At 39.4% G+C, this 18,864-nt stretch overlaps 1 protein-coding gene across 2 annotated transcripts in view; it reads right to left on the reverse strand.

The window, feature by feature from the left end:
- The window catches only part of RNF145 (ring finger protein 145), a 74,470-nt gene that overhangs the window by 20,578 nt on the left and 35,028 nt on the right, over positions 1-18,864 (reverse strand). For both annotated transcript variants that reach the window (XM_032210562.1, XM_032210563.1), the window contains exons 4-5: positions 8,882-8,973; positions 2,388-2,623 (exon numbers count right to left, since the gene is read on the reverse strand). In XM_032210562.1, the coding sequence (XP_032066453.1) occupies positions 2,388-2,623; positions 8,882-8,973 (328 nt within the window). The remainder of the gene's footprint in view (positions 1-2,387; positions 2,624-8,881; positions 8,974-18,864) is intronic.

Here is an 18,864-nt window from a genome sequence, read left to right on the forward strand (position 1 = left end):
AAAACCCTTGGATGTTGTTTCTTCTCTTAGGCTATTTGTAAGAATTCCAGGGGAGCTGCTGCTTATTAAGGATTCTGCCCTGTGGGCAGCCCAGTCTTCATGCAGAGAAGTAGGAAAAAGTTGCCCACAGCATGAAAAGCATGCATCAATGCTCCAATTAAGTGGCATCTAATCCTTGTATACAAATTACCTGAATCCTAACCAAAACCACCATGCTATATATCTTCACGGTGCTGATAGCAGATCTAGCTACGGTCGTTCAGTTTGTCCTGAAAAGATCCATAAGGGAGACTTTCCAACTTTTATGTCAGCAGAGAGGGAAAACGGATGCATAGGCAAAACCAAGAAACTCATCTTCCAATTTTTCCTTTATGCAGCGTCCTTAGCTTCAAGCAACACAGACTAATTCCTTTGCTTAAAATATGATGAACTGCAGACCCAGGCTCACATCTCCATTCAGCCAATTATTTGGGACTAGTTGCCAAATTGTGGCCAAACGTAACTCAGAAGATTTCTAACGAGAATAAAAGGAAAGATGGACCACCCTTTGAGCTTCACAAAAAGGGAAATATGCTGCAGCTTCATACTACTTCATGCAAAAAAGAAAAAAAAAACACTCCTTCCATCCTTCCACCTGTGTTACTGGTTCCCAATGTAGCACTAGTTATATGTTTAACATCCCATTAATTGATATTAATAGTCATGTGGGTCATCCTTTTTCTTTCCTAGAGCTGATAGGAATTTTAGTTGCCAAGATTCTAGCTGGCATCAGGTTGAAATGGGCTGTTCTTCATGGAATAAACTAGCCAGTTGAATCAGCTCGGATAACTATTGCCCACTGAATTCTCCCTAAGCGACACAGGAAGAAAATGGAATTACAAGATTGCTATTTTAAAAGAGAGCAGAGCATCTTGTTAATTAACAAGCTGATGGTTATTTATATGTCTTCAATTCTACAGCTGCATTTGTGATTGCAACAGCATAATTAGCAATTTCAGTGGTTCATTAACTTCACAATTTAAGGAGTCATAGTATTTTTTAATCCAAAGGATTTATTACAAACACACAAGAAGCAATGTTTCGAAAAGGGAAAGACTATCCTGATTTAGCATCCTGGAATTGTGCCAAAATGTACTGTTTGTAGATGACATTTTACAGGATAAATCAACAAAAGTCAGGAGTGGAGTAAAGTTTGGTCTAATGGTTAGGGAACAAAAGCTAGAAACCAGGAAACTAAGTTCTAGTCCCAACTTAATCACTAATGATGGGTAAGATGCCTGTGGACCAGTCACTCTCTTAACACACTGAGTTTTAGGGGAAATAGAAAGAGGAAGGAATATTACACACGTTTGCCACTTTGAGTTATTTATAAAAATAATAAAGATGGGATTTATTTTTTTTAAAAAAAGAGTTGTAGTCACTGATATTACATTAGAACAGTCCAACCTAAAATCCACTATTCAATAACAAATTACACCAATAAATACGGCTTAATAGAGAGCTTGATAGAGGATGTAGCTTCAATGCATTTCCCAAATGATTATTAACCCTTTTAGACATGTCTCATACGTATTTCATAAAAAAAAATATTTTATTTTATTTCAAAACATTTCCATTCTTCTGCATCAGTAATTGTTTTCACACATTCAGCTATAAAACTGTGTTGAAGTCTAATGGGAAATCAAGAGATGTATCAAAAGATTCAAAATATACGTAACTGGCAGTAGTAAGTAAAAATTCCTGCTTTAAAATGTCTTACGCTAGCCATGGACAGGAGAGTATTTTCTAACATATTTTTTTTTTTAAAATTCCCAGCTACCCATTGAATAACATTACCAGATTTTCTTTTCACTCGTTACCTAAAATGTCATCTGAAGTATATAGGTAATCTTCAACTTACAACCATTCATTTAGTAACCACTTGAAGTTACAATGGTACTGACAGAAATGACTTACAACTGGTCATCTGCTTATAACTGTCGCAGCATCCCCACAGTCATGTGATCAAATTTTGGGTGCCTGGCAATCAGCATGTAATTATGACCATTGCAATGGTTTGGTGTCACGTGATAACCATCTGCAATCTTTCCAGCTGGCTTCCGATAAGCAAAGTCAAGGGGGGAATTGGACCATATGACTTACTTAACAACTGCCTTATTCATTTAACAACAGTCATGAGTCACAAAAAAGATAAAATTGGATGTGATTTACTTAACACAACCACCTTGCTTAGCAATGAAAATTCCGGTCCCAATTTTGGTTATAAACCGAGGACAACCTATATTTATCATGTACCCACAGAAGAGAAATGAATAATTCACACCGGCCAGGATTTTTCTTTTTTTCAAAACATATATTGTCAATACTGTATACAGAATAGGTCTTACCTGGACAAGTTCTCTATAGGCAGATTTCGCTAAATTGTATGGCACCAAAAGATTCGACGCCAGGAAATAGAGGACTTCCAAGCCAGTGAACACCATTGCAAATTTGTTGATGATGACAATAGTCTCCAGAGGAACTAAGCAAAGCCGGGCCAGCAGAGGGAGCATGTGAGCAGAAAAGAGCCAGATTTGCTTGGTTTTCATGACACAAGAACAAAGGGTGCAGACCACCAGCTGACCTGCAAAGGATTAAGAACACCAAGCAGTTAAATCCTGTCACTTTATCTCCCCCCCAAAAAAACCCAAGGGGAGGAGAGTTTCTCATTATAATTCCTTTTCCTCTCTATCTCTGAAAATACCAACTACATCTTTATTTTGATTGTCCCTCTCATTTAGCAATGACATGTAACTTGTATGAGTAATCGTATGGGTTCAGCCACTTATTTTATTTTTAGGGGGAATATCATTTATATATCCTTGAAGAAGGCAATGGCAAACTGTCTTCTTTAACTCTTGCTGTGAAAATTACATGGCACTTCTGTGAAATCACCAGGAATTGAGTTTGACTCAAAAGAGACTTCTTTGGATGCCACTGGAATAAATGTCTCATATGTATTTTTAAGAACCATACAAGGTTTTATTTTATAAAATAATCATGGGAAAATATGTAGCTGTTAGTTAACTCTTTACCGCCCAATTTCAATAGCCCATTCTCAGAAACTTGCAGAAATGGGGACTAGATGCATATTCATTTTCAGTTTTTCAAAATATGCATACAAATATATAAAAATGAACTAAATTAAAAAAACAACTCTTGACAATGAAACATAATCCTATATGAGCCTCTTTTAAAAAAAAATAGAATTAAATTTGGTCCCAAAATAGAATTAAAGTGGTCTGAAAATTTGAATAAAAATTAGTTCCTCATACACTTGACTTGGCTCATTCTTTGTAACAACTTGTGGAAAAATTCCCTTAAAGGGTAATTTATATAAATCAAATCAGCTCATAATCATGAATATTGCTATAGTGTTATAAGTTGAGATGAAAAAGACCAGACCGGAACAATGTAATCTACTACTCATGCATTTATGTAGAATATTTCAAATAAAATATTCAATAACTTCCAAGACCATGGCGTGGTTATCCCACAGAAGAGAGTGCGAACATTATCTTGAAAAATACATGACGAAGTTGTAAGTACACTGCATTCTTGATAAATTTCATACTACGACCCGTAATTGTTAAGGACCCCTTATACTATATTAATAACTCTTGCTCTAAGATGTGATACTTAGGAGTAGTGAAAAGTACACTTGAGATCCAAATTGCCTAATATAGTATAACGCAGCCATTGTTTTTTTTTTCCTTTTAAAATATTTATATTTCCTTACCAGTCATTGGCTACATATTAGCTCTTCATGAAGTTTTAACCATCGAAGAAACTTTTTAACTGATGATTCCATTTGACTTCACCTTTTCAGTTTTTAAGAGTAGCAAATGACATGCTTTCAAAAAAATGCAGTGAGGCTAAATAACAGACACACACCCTTCTTAGGGCAGGTTCAAACTTAACCATAATGGCTCAGTAAACATGGTTATTAAAACAAAGACAATTCTGCCTTTACCACTGCAAAAATCAGGTTATTTGCAACCATAACTTCCATGTATAATCTTGAATTGAAACAAAATCAATTTTGAATATTGATAACGGACTACCCTGATGAGAATGTAAATGCTTGCTTCCAATGTCTAATGCAAAAGTTGATCCTATAAGGTTGTTAAGATATCAGGCTAGAAACTGGGAGAGCATGAGTTCAAGTCCCACTTTAGCCATAAAAGTCATCTGGATGATCTTGGACCAATTGCTCTCTCTCTCTCACCTCCACCCACCTTACAGGGTTGTTGTTATGATCAGAATAGGAGGAAGGAGTAATGGACATGTTCGCAGCTTTGAATTGTTTATTAAAAAATAATAAAGGTGAGATATAAATAAATTAATAAATAATAGAACAAGATCATCTCTTATCTGGACAAAGAGTTGAAATTCTGTAGATACAGTAGTACAAAAAAGCCAAACCAATCTGAGAACCAAGCTGCTACTTTCATCAACGAACAACAAGTCTTATTATAATGTTATCACCTCCGTTACTTCAGTTTTTATCTTACACTGTATTTGGTAATGATCTTGTTTATATCGTTCTTTTATATTGCTGTTAAATTTACATTGTGCTTTCCTTCCAGCAGCTCAAGGCAATGTATATGGCTAGCCCTCCTCCAATGTATCTCAACAACTTCCCTTTCAGGTAATTTGGGACAGAGTTTGTATGCTAAAAGTCATTTTTAGTGAGCGGTGGGTCTGTTTCCAGGTGGAGGGTAAACTTTAGGGATGTACAAACTGGTTCACCTACAGAACAACTGTAGATGGTTTAGAATGGTTCATGCCTGAACGGAAGGAGGGTCTGAATATCAAATGAAATAACACTGCTTTGTTCTGGATACAGACCAAAATCAGGCTATTCCAAAGAGAAGTAAAAAGGAGGAAAAGACCAGGAAGATCAGAGAGTGGCAACAGTTGGGGAATATCTGGAAAGATCAAGTGGGTGAATACCTCACTAGAGATATCATGACAGGATGGGTTAAGAAGAAGAGAGCAGTGGTGGGATTCAAAAAAATTTACTACCGGTTCTGTGGCATGGCTTGGTGGGTGTGGCAAGGGAAGGTTACTGCAAAATCCCCATTTCCTCCTGATCAACTGAGACTCGGGAAGCAGAGAATAGATGGGGATGGGGGCCAATCAGAGGTGGTATTTACTGGTTCTCCAAACTATTCAAAATTTCCGCTATTGGTTGTCCAGAACTGGTAAGAATCTGCTGAATACCACCTCTGAAGAGGGGTTAAGACACTGAATCCTGAATCCCCCCAACTGCCCTATAAAATCTCACAGAACAGATTGGCAAAACTTCTGGAGTTTAATAAATTTAACCACTTGTTTGTTTGTTTTGGATTCAAAACAAAACACACTTTCTCTTTCAGGCATACTTACAATTGATTTGAATTTGGGTTTTCCCAGATCCAATCATAACTAGGACTAGCTGTAACCTTAACTACTATATCACAGTGACTCTCTTGTTCAATCTTTGCTCAAGCTTTCAGTATTCTGAGAAAAACTGTATGCAAATACATAATTTGTGCATCTTTTTAATGAAGTGTTTGTTTTTATAAATGGAGAAAGAACATGTAGCACTTTGAGTACCACTCCAGAATTATGAACTGGTACAGTAGCCAGAACAAAAGTTTCAGCCAACATGTTTCTATAATGTGACTGCAATTGTTTTGGAAATGATCTAGAGAAATAACTCTATTACGAGCATAGTACCTTTCTATTAAAACAAAGCTGCAGCTCCTTTGAGGCATTGAATCGCTGAAGCCAACTATGCTTAAAGCAACTATTTCAAAGTCTGAAAAAGGAGGCTGCTTTAGTAGAAAACAGAGAATACTGTCTGTGCTCACATGTAAGTCACATCCAAAGTACTTATTTCAACATATTTCTAAACCACCCCTTTATATAGTCAAAATAGTTGGAAATTAAAAGCTCATTAAAAGTAGCTGCATGGATTGGGATGATTACTACATCGGCTTACTCATAAACATCTATCATCTTATTAAAATATTATATTGGTTGCTGAGTTAGAAGTCAGCTTCTATACTGGCTGCCTCCATTCTGACAAGTCTCCCAGTTAGCTTATTAATTTTATTCAATGTATCTTTCTGGGTTTTGGATAACTTCCAAGAACCCAACCCCCATTTCGCTATGATAAGTAATAATTAAAATGCATTTTTTAATTCTATGTTCTTCTGTATTAGTTATACAAGTTATAATTAATTTCACAATCACGAGGTGTGCTGAGGCTCATAAAGCTAAAAAGATTAAAAATCAATGGGCTTTAAAGAAAGAATCTAACTTAACAAATCAGGATGGGAATGAACAGTGCCTGGATATTAAACATATACTTTTGTGTTGTAACTTCTTCCCTTCTGGTCTCCTATTAGAAGCCATCATTTTGAGATTACTCCCAGTTCCTTTTCAAAATTTTGTTACATTTCTTGGGATCCCTAAGAACTTTTGTATGTAAAGTAATTAATTTTCTTGGGGATCCCAAGAAATGTAACAAAACATTATAGATTTCTTCTGAGTATTACTGATGCTTCACAACAAATGTAAACAAGTTGTATCCCCTAAATCAGGGCTGTCAAACTCACAGCCCAGGGACGGATGCGTCACACACTGGCCACGCCCATACCCGGTTTAGCGAAGGGGGAAAAAGTTGTGATACATCATATGACGATGCAGGTTTGACACCCCTGACCTAAATGGACTTTTGTAGCAGGTTCAGGATCTTTAACAAATCTTCCATCATATCCACACAGCTACATTTCCCACGGTTCTTAAATTGGGAGGGGAAGTTGCACACCATATTGTGCTGTGATCTAATTCCCATTTTCCTTGTGCCTTCCCCATCTCTTTCTTTTTCTAGTGTGTCTTCCAAGCAGAGGCTCTGTCTGGTTATCTTTATAATATACCTGGAAATTAGTTCCTAAACTAGCAGAGGGGCCAAAAGAATAATCAGACTTTTTAAATAAATGTACATGCTTTCATCAAAATTAAATATGGGAATACTCCCCAAAGAATTAATAACTATAAAATATGGACTGGAGGGATATATGAAAGACAGAAAAGAGACATCAATATTTTAAAGTTGCAATAGACTCATGTTTCTTCCTCTATTTGAACAAATAAATCATGCTTATAATGAATGGCAGAAAATTAGCCCAAAAGGGGAGATGGAAAACTTGTCCATAGAGCAAACGTTTTTGAAAACTATTATCCATTCATCAACCAAAATAAATGAACAAACCAAGACTAGGTCACACATCATAGTTTCAGTAAGTAAGCTGTTTAGATTTCATTGTTAAACAGCAAACTGATTTCCTGCCAGGCCAGCTGTACTATGGGTGACAAATCTTTTGAGCTACAGGGCTGGAATGTTTTTCACTTTGAAAGAATCTATCAATCTATTACTGTAAATCTTTTTTTTTTAAACCCAGCCAAAATCACAAAGCCAGTACGAAAACCAAAAGCGCATCCTCCTTCAAGTTTGAATACCGTATCAAGTTCCCAATTCAATAAATTGGTTGACTCATTTTCTTTGTTGATAGTTGGGAAGCTCTGCTTCCATCCTCTGTGTTAAAAGATCAAAGGGGACTGGACAGCTGTTGTGAGAACAGTTGTTTAGATGTTGGGATTCCACAGTTTGGACATCTGGTATCCCAGAAAGAAGTAATCTGAGAGCTCTGTGAAAGAATCCTTCAGGCCAGCTTGCGCTACATTTACAAAGCTCTATCTAGATCAAATAGGTTGATGCAATGTAAACTGGATTCAGCTCATACACTTCCCAACGTCTTTTCACATATATGAGGTTTAGGTTTAAAGTAGCCATAACTCATAAATGTTGGATTTGAATTGAAGGAACTGTGGCTTCTTTATAAAACAACAACAAATCAAAGCTTCAGTTGATCTTATTTGCTGTACTATCTACTTGGCAGAATTCTTACATGTGATCGCAAAAGAAGAAAAACAGGACCACCGTAGATTTGTGCGGGTACTTTTCATACAATGGGAAATCACAGTCTCCCAATATGTCTTAAACTGGATCTTGGTGCCAACACAATAGAACATACTCTGAATTATACAGGTAGCCCACAACTTACAACAGTTCATTTTGTGACCATTTGAAGTTAAAACGGCACTGAAAATAATGACTTATGACTCCTTTTCACACTTATGACTGTTGCAGCATCCTCACGGTCACATGAGGTACATTCAGATGCTTGGCAACTGATTCACATTTGTGACAGCTCCAGTGTCCCGGGGTCGTGCGATCACCTTTTGCGAACTTCTGACCAGCTAAGTCAATGGGGAAGCCCAGATTCAAGTTATTAATTTAAGGAAAAAAATTAGAGGAAAGTCATAACAACTTTACAATTGTTTCATTTAACAACATACGACTTTGGACTCAATTGTGGTCGCAAGTTGAGGACTTACCTTTACAATGATATATACACAAAAACTCACAACAGAAGTTCTTTATTTCCTGATTAAGAATATAATGTCACCTGGATCATTCATCTCCACCCTCCTTTCCAGTTTAAGTCAAAGAATTAAAAAAAAGACAAGCATATTATTGCTGAAGTGACACAATGCTAATTAAGACCTATTTTCATACTCCAGCCTGGTATATGAGAACATGAATTGTTGCTATTGATATTGTTTTCTACTGTTATAAAGGATCACCTGGAGGCACAGGGCATGCAACAACATGACTTAAAATGTTACTGGATTACTGTTACTGATGGCGTAAGAGCTATTTCATTAATTGCAATCGTGGGTAAATCTTGCTATTCTATAGAAGGTGATGGATGTTTCATGTACTCACCGATCAAAGCTGTCAGAAAACGATTCATGGAAAGAGGCTCTAGGTACATTGGCCCTTCGTAACCGGATTCTAGCTCACTTCTTACATAATCCCTAAAAGAAAATGAGCTACATTAAAGAACTTTTAACATGAAACGATATTTGCAAAATGAGGGTAGACCAGAATCATGCAAGATACAAAGTTATGGTATTTAACCATGATGTATTCAATATACCACGATCAACTTGTTAAATTATCAATCATAATACGTATATTAAACCAACATCACAAAGCGTAATGGTTTAGTTCAATGTGAAAGCCCAGTCTAACATTTAAACATTACTTTAAAAAAAAACAACAGTTGTCTATTCCATATAGTTCTCACTGGTGACAAATCTTGATGATGTATATTTATTTTATTAGGCGACAAGAAAGCTCTATGAGAAATTCAGCTATCAATCTCTCCCCCATTAATATATGCTTTTTCAAGAAAAATCATGCTTTCATCTTCCCCCTCCCTGGTAACTCAGCCTTGTTATTAAACAGGCATGACTGAATTATTCCAAGAATTCATTAATTATTTTGAATTTCATTCCTGAAGTTATCAAACCTCCCTAACATGTTTGCTTTGTGAAACCTTCCTTTGTATACAAAGTAGTTGACAAAAGGCCAAACTTTCGCATACCGCAAAATCTCTGCTAGGCAGATGACCTTGCTTGCATTTGAGAGATCAGGACCAATTTTTTGCCAAAGGTATAAAAAGATAAGCATTCCAGCTTATCTGAGAGTCCTCAATTGTCAAGGTTCATAGTAGTTCCATCGCTGAAATAGGCCCATGCTGTTTTGATCTTTAAAGATAATCCCTTAACTATTTGCATCCGTTGCAATTTCTTTCTACGTTTATATTGATTCATTTCATTTAAATCAGGGGTGTCAAACTTGATTTTATCGAGGGTTGCATCAGGGTTATGTTTGACCTTGGGGGATAGAGGTGGGTTCCTACCAGTTCGCACCTATTCGGTAGAACCGGTTCATCAAATCTACTGAACTGGTTAGAAGAGGTTCCACCAGTGGACCCGGAAAGCAGGCCACACCTACAGAAGAGGTTCCAAAATTTTTTGAAACCCACCACTGGTCCTTGGATATGATTATTCTACACTATCACGCTCATATTTATAAAACTCAGAGCCTCTGTGAAAGGTAAGGATGACTACTGCGTTTGTGGTGCAATCAGAACATTGCGTGTGTTGAAGTTGTTTTAATGCAAACCAAAGATGCCTTTTAAAAAACAAGTTTACATCATATTCTTATGCATGCCAGTGCTGTGTGTGAGATAATTTAAGGTGGTTCTGACAAATATCGTCGGCATCTTCATATCTGGTCACATGGGTGGCAAGCCACTCCCATCCAGTCACATGGGCAGCAAGCCACTCCCACAAAGGAGGCCACACCCACAGAGTAGGTTTGAACAATTTTTGAAACCCACCACTGTTGGGGGACCAGAGTGGGCATGGCCAGCTCAATGTAACTCATGTAGGGGGAGGCTGTGATGGCTCGAGTGCTCTGCCAGAGAAAATGGGCTCCTGAGCTCCGTTTTTTGGCTGTGACTGCCTCCTGCAACGCTCTGCCAGTGAAAATGGAGCTAGGGAGGGGTGCGTGTGGCCCTCCTGAAGCTTTGTTTTCACTGGCAAAGGTGCTGGGGGCCAGTTCTTCACTGTTTCTCGGGTGGCCCCACAGACCAGATCAAAGCATCCCATGGGCCAGATCCGGCCCCTGGCCCTTGAGTTTGACACCCCTGATTTAGATAGATACAGACAAATGTTATACATAGAGCAGACCAGCCACATAACTGACCTCCTGCCCATCCCAAATTACACACCTACTTATTCCTTCTTTGCTTGCCCCAATATTTCCTTCTGTTCCTTCATTAAAGCCACAATTTGTCTATAGTACTTTAAAAGCATAAAAAGTTAGTTAGTTTTTGTTTAGCGACCACAATTGGGACCGGCAACTTAGTTGTTAAGTGGTCACTGAATGAACTTATGACTCTGCTTACAATCTTATTTCAGCTTCTCTTTCCTTCACAATCTGCAAAGGTCATAACTGCAATGATTGCTCACAAATTTTTTTTTCATCACTGTCTTAATTCCGCAGTTGTTGCGCAAGGCAGTTACCAGAAGAGGACTTCCTATAAACACAACAAAACCTAAGCAGTTGTACACCTATCTCCTTGAACTAGATTATGTTAACTTGAATAATTGTACTTTCTTAGGTTATCAGCTGATAAACACTGCTTTAAAAAAAAAATCACAATGAGATCTATTCATTACAGAAATTCAATCCAAAATAAAAAACATAATAGAGTACAGGTAGTCCTCAGTTAATAACCTGTTCAAAACAGCAAAGGCACTCAACAAGTGGTACTTCTAACCGGTCCTTGAAGTTCCAGCCATCGTACCACCGCCTCAGTCACATGGTTGCAATTCAGGCACTTTGGACGGGTGACTGAATCACACTTGCAAGAGTTGCAGCATCCCAATCATGGGGTCACTATTCACAACCTTCCCTGCTGACTTCTCACAAGCCAGGTCAAGGGCAAAGCCAGCAGGAAAGATCGCAAATTGCTTCACTGCTTTTTCTTCAGAGGAACTCTGCTATGGAGTACAGCTTACAACAATTCATTTAGTAACCCTTTTGAAGTTACAATGGCACGGAAAAGAGTGACTTATGACTGTTTTTTCATACTTTACAACCGTTGCACCAAAAAAAACACAAAAAAACCCTTCATCACATTTGTCTGGAACGTTATAGGGCAGTGATGGCGAACCTTTTTTGGCTTGCGTGCCAAAAGCGGGGGGAGCGCAGGAGGATTTGTGCGGGCGTGCCATACCCATAATGCTTTGTGCACGACCCCAGCGCACATACATGCACACCCAGCAACCCACCCACCCATTTTTGGTGTGCTTTTTTCCTCCTCCCCAGGCCCCAGAGGATTTATAGGAGCCTGGGGAGGGCAAAAACAGTCTCCCCGGAGGCCCTCCAGAGGCTTCAGGAGGTTCCAAGGTGGCGCAGTGGTTAAATGCAGCACTGCAGGCTACTGCTAGATCAGCAGGTCAGCGGTTCAAATCTCACCGGCTCAGGGTTGACTCAGCCTTCCATCCTTCCGAGGTGGGTAAAATGAGGACCCAGATTGTTGGGGGCAATATGCTGACTCTCTGTAAACCGCTTAGAGAGGCCTGAAAGGCCTATGAAGCGGTATATAAGTCTACTGCTATTGCTCTGAAGCCTCCGGAGTGCGAAAAAACCGGCCATAAGTACAAACCAGAAGTTCAGGAATTGACTTCCTGGTTGCTCGTAGGGCCAGTTTTAGCCCTCCGAAGCATTCAGGAGCTTTCAGGAGGCTTCCCTGAATGCTCCAGAGGGCTAAAGCAACCTGGAAGTGACTTCCGGTTTGCTCGTAGGGTCATTTTTTGCCCTCCGGAGCCTTCAGGGAAGCCTCCTGAAAGCTCCTGAATGCTTCGGAGGGCTAAAACTGGCCCTTCCCTGAAGGCTCTGGAAAGCTAAAACTGGCCCTTCCCTGAAGGCTCCGGAGGGCAAAAAATGACCCTACAAGCAAACCGGAAGTACATTCCCGGAAAACAGAAGCCTTCAAGGAAGCCTCCGGAGGGTGAAAAATGGCCTCAAAGGGCCGAAATCAGTTGGCAAGTGCGCACATGAGCACTGGCCAGCTGACAAGGCAATACCTCATGTGCCCTGACAAATGGGTCTGTGCCACCTGTGGCATGATGCCATAGGTTCACCATCACAGGGGGTTGGACTAGAAGACCCGCAAGGTCCTTTCCAGCTCTGCTGTTGTATTGTACATGATCAAAATTTGGACACTTGGCAGCTGACTCATATTTATGACGGTTGCAGGGTCCCGGGGTCATGCAATCCCCTTTAGCGACCTTCTGACAAGCAACCTTAGTGGGGAAGCCAGATTCACTTAACAACTGTGTTACTAACTTAAGAACTGCAGTGATTCATTTAACAATTGTGGCAAGAAAGATTGTAAAATGGGGCATAAGTCGCTTAACAAATATCTCACTTGCAGCAAAAATTTGCTCCATTGTGGGTCGTAGGTCGAGGACTACCTGCATGAGATCTCGGAGATCTTGTAGTCCATAGCCTTACATGCATTGCAGTACCCCCTTCCTTAGCCTGCATGCACTTGGGTGGCACAGAAGCAACCCCTGTCTTGTTCCATAGTATTCATCTACCCTCCAGCCTGCTTGCAAGCTATCCTGGACTTGCAACTTCCACCCACCTCATCTCATTGACTTCACTTGTGGGAAGCCAGCAGGAGGATGCAAGTCACAGTCATGTGTGGTCCTCACTTAACGACCCACAATTTTCACTTAATAATGGCAACAGAGGACTGTCAAGATTTGCTATCATTAAGCAATGTGGCCATGTGACATCACACTATGCAACTGCATTGCTTAGCAACAGAAATTCTAGTCCAATTATTGTTGTTAACAGAGGACTGTCTCCTCTACTGATAATAGCAATAGCACTTAGACTTATACACCGCTTCACAATGCTTTTACCCCCTCTAAGCGGTTTACAGAGTCAGCATTTTGCCCCCAACAATCTGGGTCCTCATTTAACCCACCTGGGAAGGATGGAAGGCTGAGTCAACCTTGAGCCTGGTGAGATTTTAACTGTTGAACTACAGCTACCAGTCAGCTGAAGTAGCCTGCAGTACTGCACTCTAACCATTGCACCATCTCGCCTCTATAATCACAACTGAGCCCAAAGTGTCCGCTAAGCAAGACAGTTTTTAAGATTTTAAATGTGTTTTTAAGTTTTAAATTTTTTTTTAAATTTTTAAAAGTTTTAAAATTTAATTTTTTTAAATTTTTTTTTTTTTAAATTAAGTTTTTAAATGTGCCCCCATTTTATTAATTTTCTTGCCACAGTTGTTAGGGAGTCACTGCAGGTGTTAAGTTAGGAACACGGTTGCTAACTGGATCTGGCTTCCCCATTGAGGTCTCTTGTCAGAAGGTTGCAAAAGATGGTCACATGATCCCAAGATAATGTCATAAATTGTCTCAATGTCAAAACCACATACCAATAGTCAAGCGTCCAAATTTAGAAGACAATACCACGGAGATGTTGCAATGGTTGGAAGTGTGAAAAATGGTCACCGGTCGGGTTTTTTTCTGTGGCATTGTAATTTTGAATGGTAACTAAATGAACAGTTGTAAGTTGAAGACTACCAGTATTTGCAAAACACAGCTGATTTATTAGAAAGGTTGCAAATATCTGTCTGCTCAGTTTCACTTCTCCAAAAGTTATTGTAAGAATAAATAAGTTTTTCCAAAGATGAATTCCAGAAACCATAAAGTATTCTGTAAAATTATTGCTCAAATTATGGATTGTTAAGACTTTTTTCTTAATAGGTATGTTTAATAGAGCTGCTTTACTATATAAACTGATGCTTTATCCGTTTTTATAACTAGAAGAACAAAATGGTTGTTCCTAGAAGTGAGATATAGTGAAAGGTGCAGCTGATAAAACTCAAAAGAAAGACGTAATTGCATCTTATCTTCCCCTGAAATATAACAGATTCTACTACACTGACATTGCAAATTAGCTGGCAACAGAAAATAAAAATGTAATTGTGATTTAAAAAAAAAGGGGGGGGGAGAATACAATTTCCAGTTTTTACAGCTTACACAGTGGATAACTAAGTCCCAAAATGCCTATGGCAGGGGTGTCAAACTCGATTTCATTCACGGATGCATCAGGGATGTATTTGACCTCGGGGGCTCAGGGTGGGTGTGGCCAGCTCAACATCACTCATGTTGAGGGCACCTGTGATGACCCAAGTGCTCTGCCAGTGAAAACAGGCCCCATTTTCGCCTCTACCAGTGAAAATGGTGCTCAGGAGAGCCACCCGCAGCCCTCACAAGCTCCGTTTTTCACTGCGACGGCCTCCTGTAACCCTTTGCCAATGGAAACAAAGCTCTGTTTTCACTGGCAGAGGCACCGCGGGCCGGTCCTTTGCTGTTTCCAGGATGGCCCTGCGGGGCACATCTAAGCACTCTGTGGGCTGGATCCAGCCCCTGGGCCTTGAGTTTAACATCCCTGGCTTATGGAGGTTCTCAGTCATCCAGGTTATGGTTGTCCCAAAGGTGCTTTTTCAAGAGGCAAATGGACTTTCTGGTTTTTCTTTGAAGATGTTTGCTTCTCATTCAAGAATCTTCTTCAGCTATGGCTGGATGGTAGGGAATGGGAGGATTTATATTCCTGGCAGACAGCTGGTCATTTGCATTCTTTTAGAGCTGGTGAGGCAACCTGGAGGTTTATGTGTGTCATCAGGTTCTTAGCAACACAACATATATGCAAACTTCAAATCCAAGAATACACAAAGGCAGAAACTTGTCCACCCCAAGAGTAAAACACCCAGACACAAACTGAGCAACGTGGTATATGCAGTAAGCCATGTGCAGATCTGTACAATGAGGAAACAAAACAACCACTTCATAAACGCATGGCACAACATTGGAGAACAAGATTGAACAGTCTATCTGCATTTAAAAGACAATGTCCACTCATTTCAAGACAGCAAAGTCCACATTCTGGACAGAGGCGACTGTTGGTTTGAAAGAGGAGTCAAAGGGTCCATCTATGTCAAAATTGAACAGCTCTCTCTCAACAGAGGGGAAGGGATAGGACATAATCTATCTCCAGTCTACAACCCAGTCCTTTCAACAGTTCCAAGGCGGCTCCACACCCATTTGCACTATTCAGATGACCCTGAGGACACAGATAAACCTCCAGATGATCTCAACTATAAGAATGCAAATGAGCAGCTGTCTGCAAGGAATATAAATCCTCCCATTCTGTACCATCCAGCCAGAGCTGAAGAATCTTCTTGGATGAGAAGTGAAAAGAAAAACCAGAAAGTCCAGTTGCCTCTTGAAAAAGCACCTTTGGGATGAAGGCTCAAAACTTCACCTCTCCTGCCAACCAGTTACACACAATTCAAGGGCCTTTTTGCTGATGAAGTGGCTTAATCTTTTCCGTGCCACTTCCCCTTCTTTCCCTCCTATTAGCTCCAGGAAGTTGTATTAGGCTGGCAAGGAAAGTACTGTATAATTTCCCCCCTTACTCTGTAAACCCCTCTCCTGTTTATTACAGTTTTCTACAAACTCTTTTTCCTTGAGCAAAAAGTGAAGAAAAAAATGAACAGTGTGATTCAGCTCTCATTCTTAGTGAAAAAAAGTGAGGTCCATAACCCTGGCATGGAAGGATTATAACTGTTAATGCAAACAAGTGAGAGGATAGTCATTCATAAAGCTGAAGTGAATTTATAAAGCTGAAGTGAGAGACTAGTCCTTTATCTGTCCTTAAACTGAGAGACACAACAGCAATTTACAATTTGTAAATGAGGGCATGCTTTGCTGCTGTGCTTTATAGAGTGGCCAATAAAAATCAAGGGGAAAAATTAAAGCATTGTGCAAGAAAATGTTTTTCCCAATTGCTCTTTAAAGGTAAAGGTTTCCTCCCACATATGTGCTAGTCGTTCCCGACTCTAGGGGGCGGTGCTCATCTTCATTTCAAAGCCAAAGAGCCAGCGCTGTGCGAAGACGTGGTCATGTGGCCGGCATGACTAAATGGTGAAGGCGCACGGAACACAGTTACCTTGCCACCAAGGTGGTCCCTATTTTTCTACTTGCATTTTTTACGTGCTTTCGAACTGCTAGGTTGGCAGAAGCTGGGACAAGTAATGGGAGCTCACTCCGTTACATGGCACTAGGCAGTCGAACCGGCGACAAGCATCTTAGCCACTGAGCCCCTCAATTACTCTTTATATACTATTTATTCTCCATGTTATTCTTTTAAAAAAAGAAACATTCCCTGAAGAAGTGGCAGATCTTCAATGTATGGAGGACCAAACCCCCCCACTGTCCACAACCAGATCTGTAAGTGAGACTGGGAGTGATCGCATCAATAGATCAACAAACCAATAAATTCCCGTTGATTCTTATACAAGGCTCACTGGTCTTATTTTTACTTTTATTTATTTTATTTAAGAGCTGTGGTGGCTCAGTGGCTAGAATGCAGTACTGCAGGCTATTTCTGCTGTCTGCCGGTTGCCTGCAATTTGGCAGTTCAAATCTCACCAGGCTCAAGGTTGACTCAGCCTTCCTTCCTTTCAAAGTGGTTAAAATGAGGAGCCAAATTGTTGGGGACTAATATGCTGACTCTGTAAACTGTTTAGAAAGGTCTGTAAAGCACTGTGAAATGGTAGATAAGTCTAAATGCTATTGCCATTTTTACAGTGCTTTGATGGAATATATAATTTTACTATTTTATCTGTCTCATTTATAATACTGCACTTTATTTGTTGTAACCTACACTTTATCTGCTATGGTGTAACAACCAGGGAGTAACAATACTGAACGATTTGGATACTTAATTATGCTTGGGCTTATTTCTCATTCAGAATAAAGCAACGAGTGCATACATGAGCCACTATAGCTAAAACAAAGAGTAATTTTAGAAGCAGTTAGTTTCATCTAAGCATCTTTTTGTTAATGTAGGGGGAAAAAATCTCTGCAAGTCAACAAAGATACATTGTACTCATTGTGGTCAAAAGGATCTATAGCTCCAAAGTGGAATGCTCAGAATGTTTTAAAAAAGTAATTCATTTTCAAATAACAATTGCAACAGTAATACCCATGAATTTTCAGTAGAGTAGAAGCTAAACTATAATTAAAAATTAGCCAAGTAATAGACTTAATTGGACTTCTGTCAAGAAACACTTGGACAAGGAGATACATGTTAACAGTAAACCTAATGTATGCACCTGTTTCATCAGCATAATCCAGTTATGTATCCAATATGTTGACTAACCTCAGGATTGGAATGTGCCATTTTGTTTTTAAAAAAAGGGGGGGGGGAAACCCCCAAAGTGATTTAGATAAAGACAAGCACTTCCAGAAATGAATCTCAAAACCGTTGGGCATAGTCGTGCTTTTGATTCGTACCTAAGGATGCATAATCTACTAAACAGAAGGAAGATATCACTGTCAAGATGGATTGAGACTACATTGAAGGTCATTCTGGAGAGAATCTACCTGTGTGGTCACTCAGAGTCAACACCAAGTTGACGGCACTCCAGTCAAAGAAAGAATGCATGACTAGGAGATTGTTATGCTACCACACCCTCATTCATTTCCCAGAGACTATATGAAAATGATGGCACCCCTTTACTCCAGAATCAGAAATCTAGGACTGTTTTTTCATACCAAAGCTCACTTTTATCAGTGGAGCCCCAAACACTTCAGTTCACTGACCGCTTAATCAAGTTTCAGATTGTTCATCAACCACCAAATGTTTATTATATGAAAATAATTGAATAAATGTGACTTTAACTAATAGTACTACAAATAACAACCAAGTCCTTTTAAAACTTGGGGATTGATACTGGGCTAGACTGATGTTCAACATATTATAAATATACTATAGTATATAGCATTTCACCCATCATCCTGTAAGCTTATCTGGAAACAAGATCTCTGAGCTCTGGCATTGACTACTGCAATGACTATACATGGTGCTGCCCTTGATGAGTATTCAGAAGCTGTGGTATAGGCAGTAATGGATGTATCTTGGCAGGCTTGTGTGTCACTATTCCTCTATTGGTTGTTCTGGGGTTTCCAGTTGCAATTTAAGGTGCTGGTTACTACCTATCAAGCCCTTCCTGGCATAGAGCTAGGCTTTGCAAAATGAATACCTATCTCTTATTGTTTCTGCTCATCCAGTAAGATCATACAGAGTTGATGTGCTGTGTGTCTTGTACTATGAAGCCTAGGCGGGCTGGCAGGGGCCACTGCAGAGCATGAATAGGCAGGAGCAGGTGCTACTGAGTATGAGATCCAGAACATATTTATTTATTTATTTTCTTTGATTCTTTAGTCTCAACTGTCTTAATACTAAATTTTTAACAG

This window comes from Thamnophis elegans, chromosome 2, assembly GCF_009769535.1.
Source record: "Thamnophis elegans isolate rThaEle1 chromosome 2, rThaEle1.pri, whole genome shotgun sequence".
NCBI lineage: Eukaryota > Metazoa > Chordata > Lepidosauria > Squamata > Colubridae > Thamnophis > Thamnophis elegans.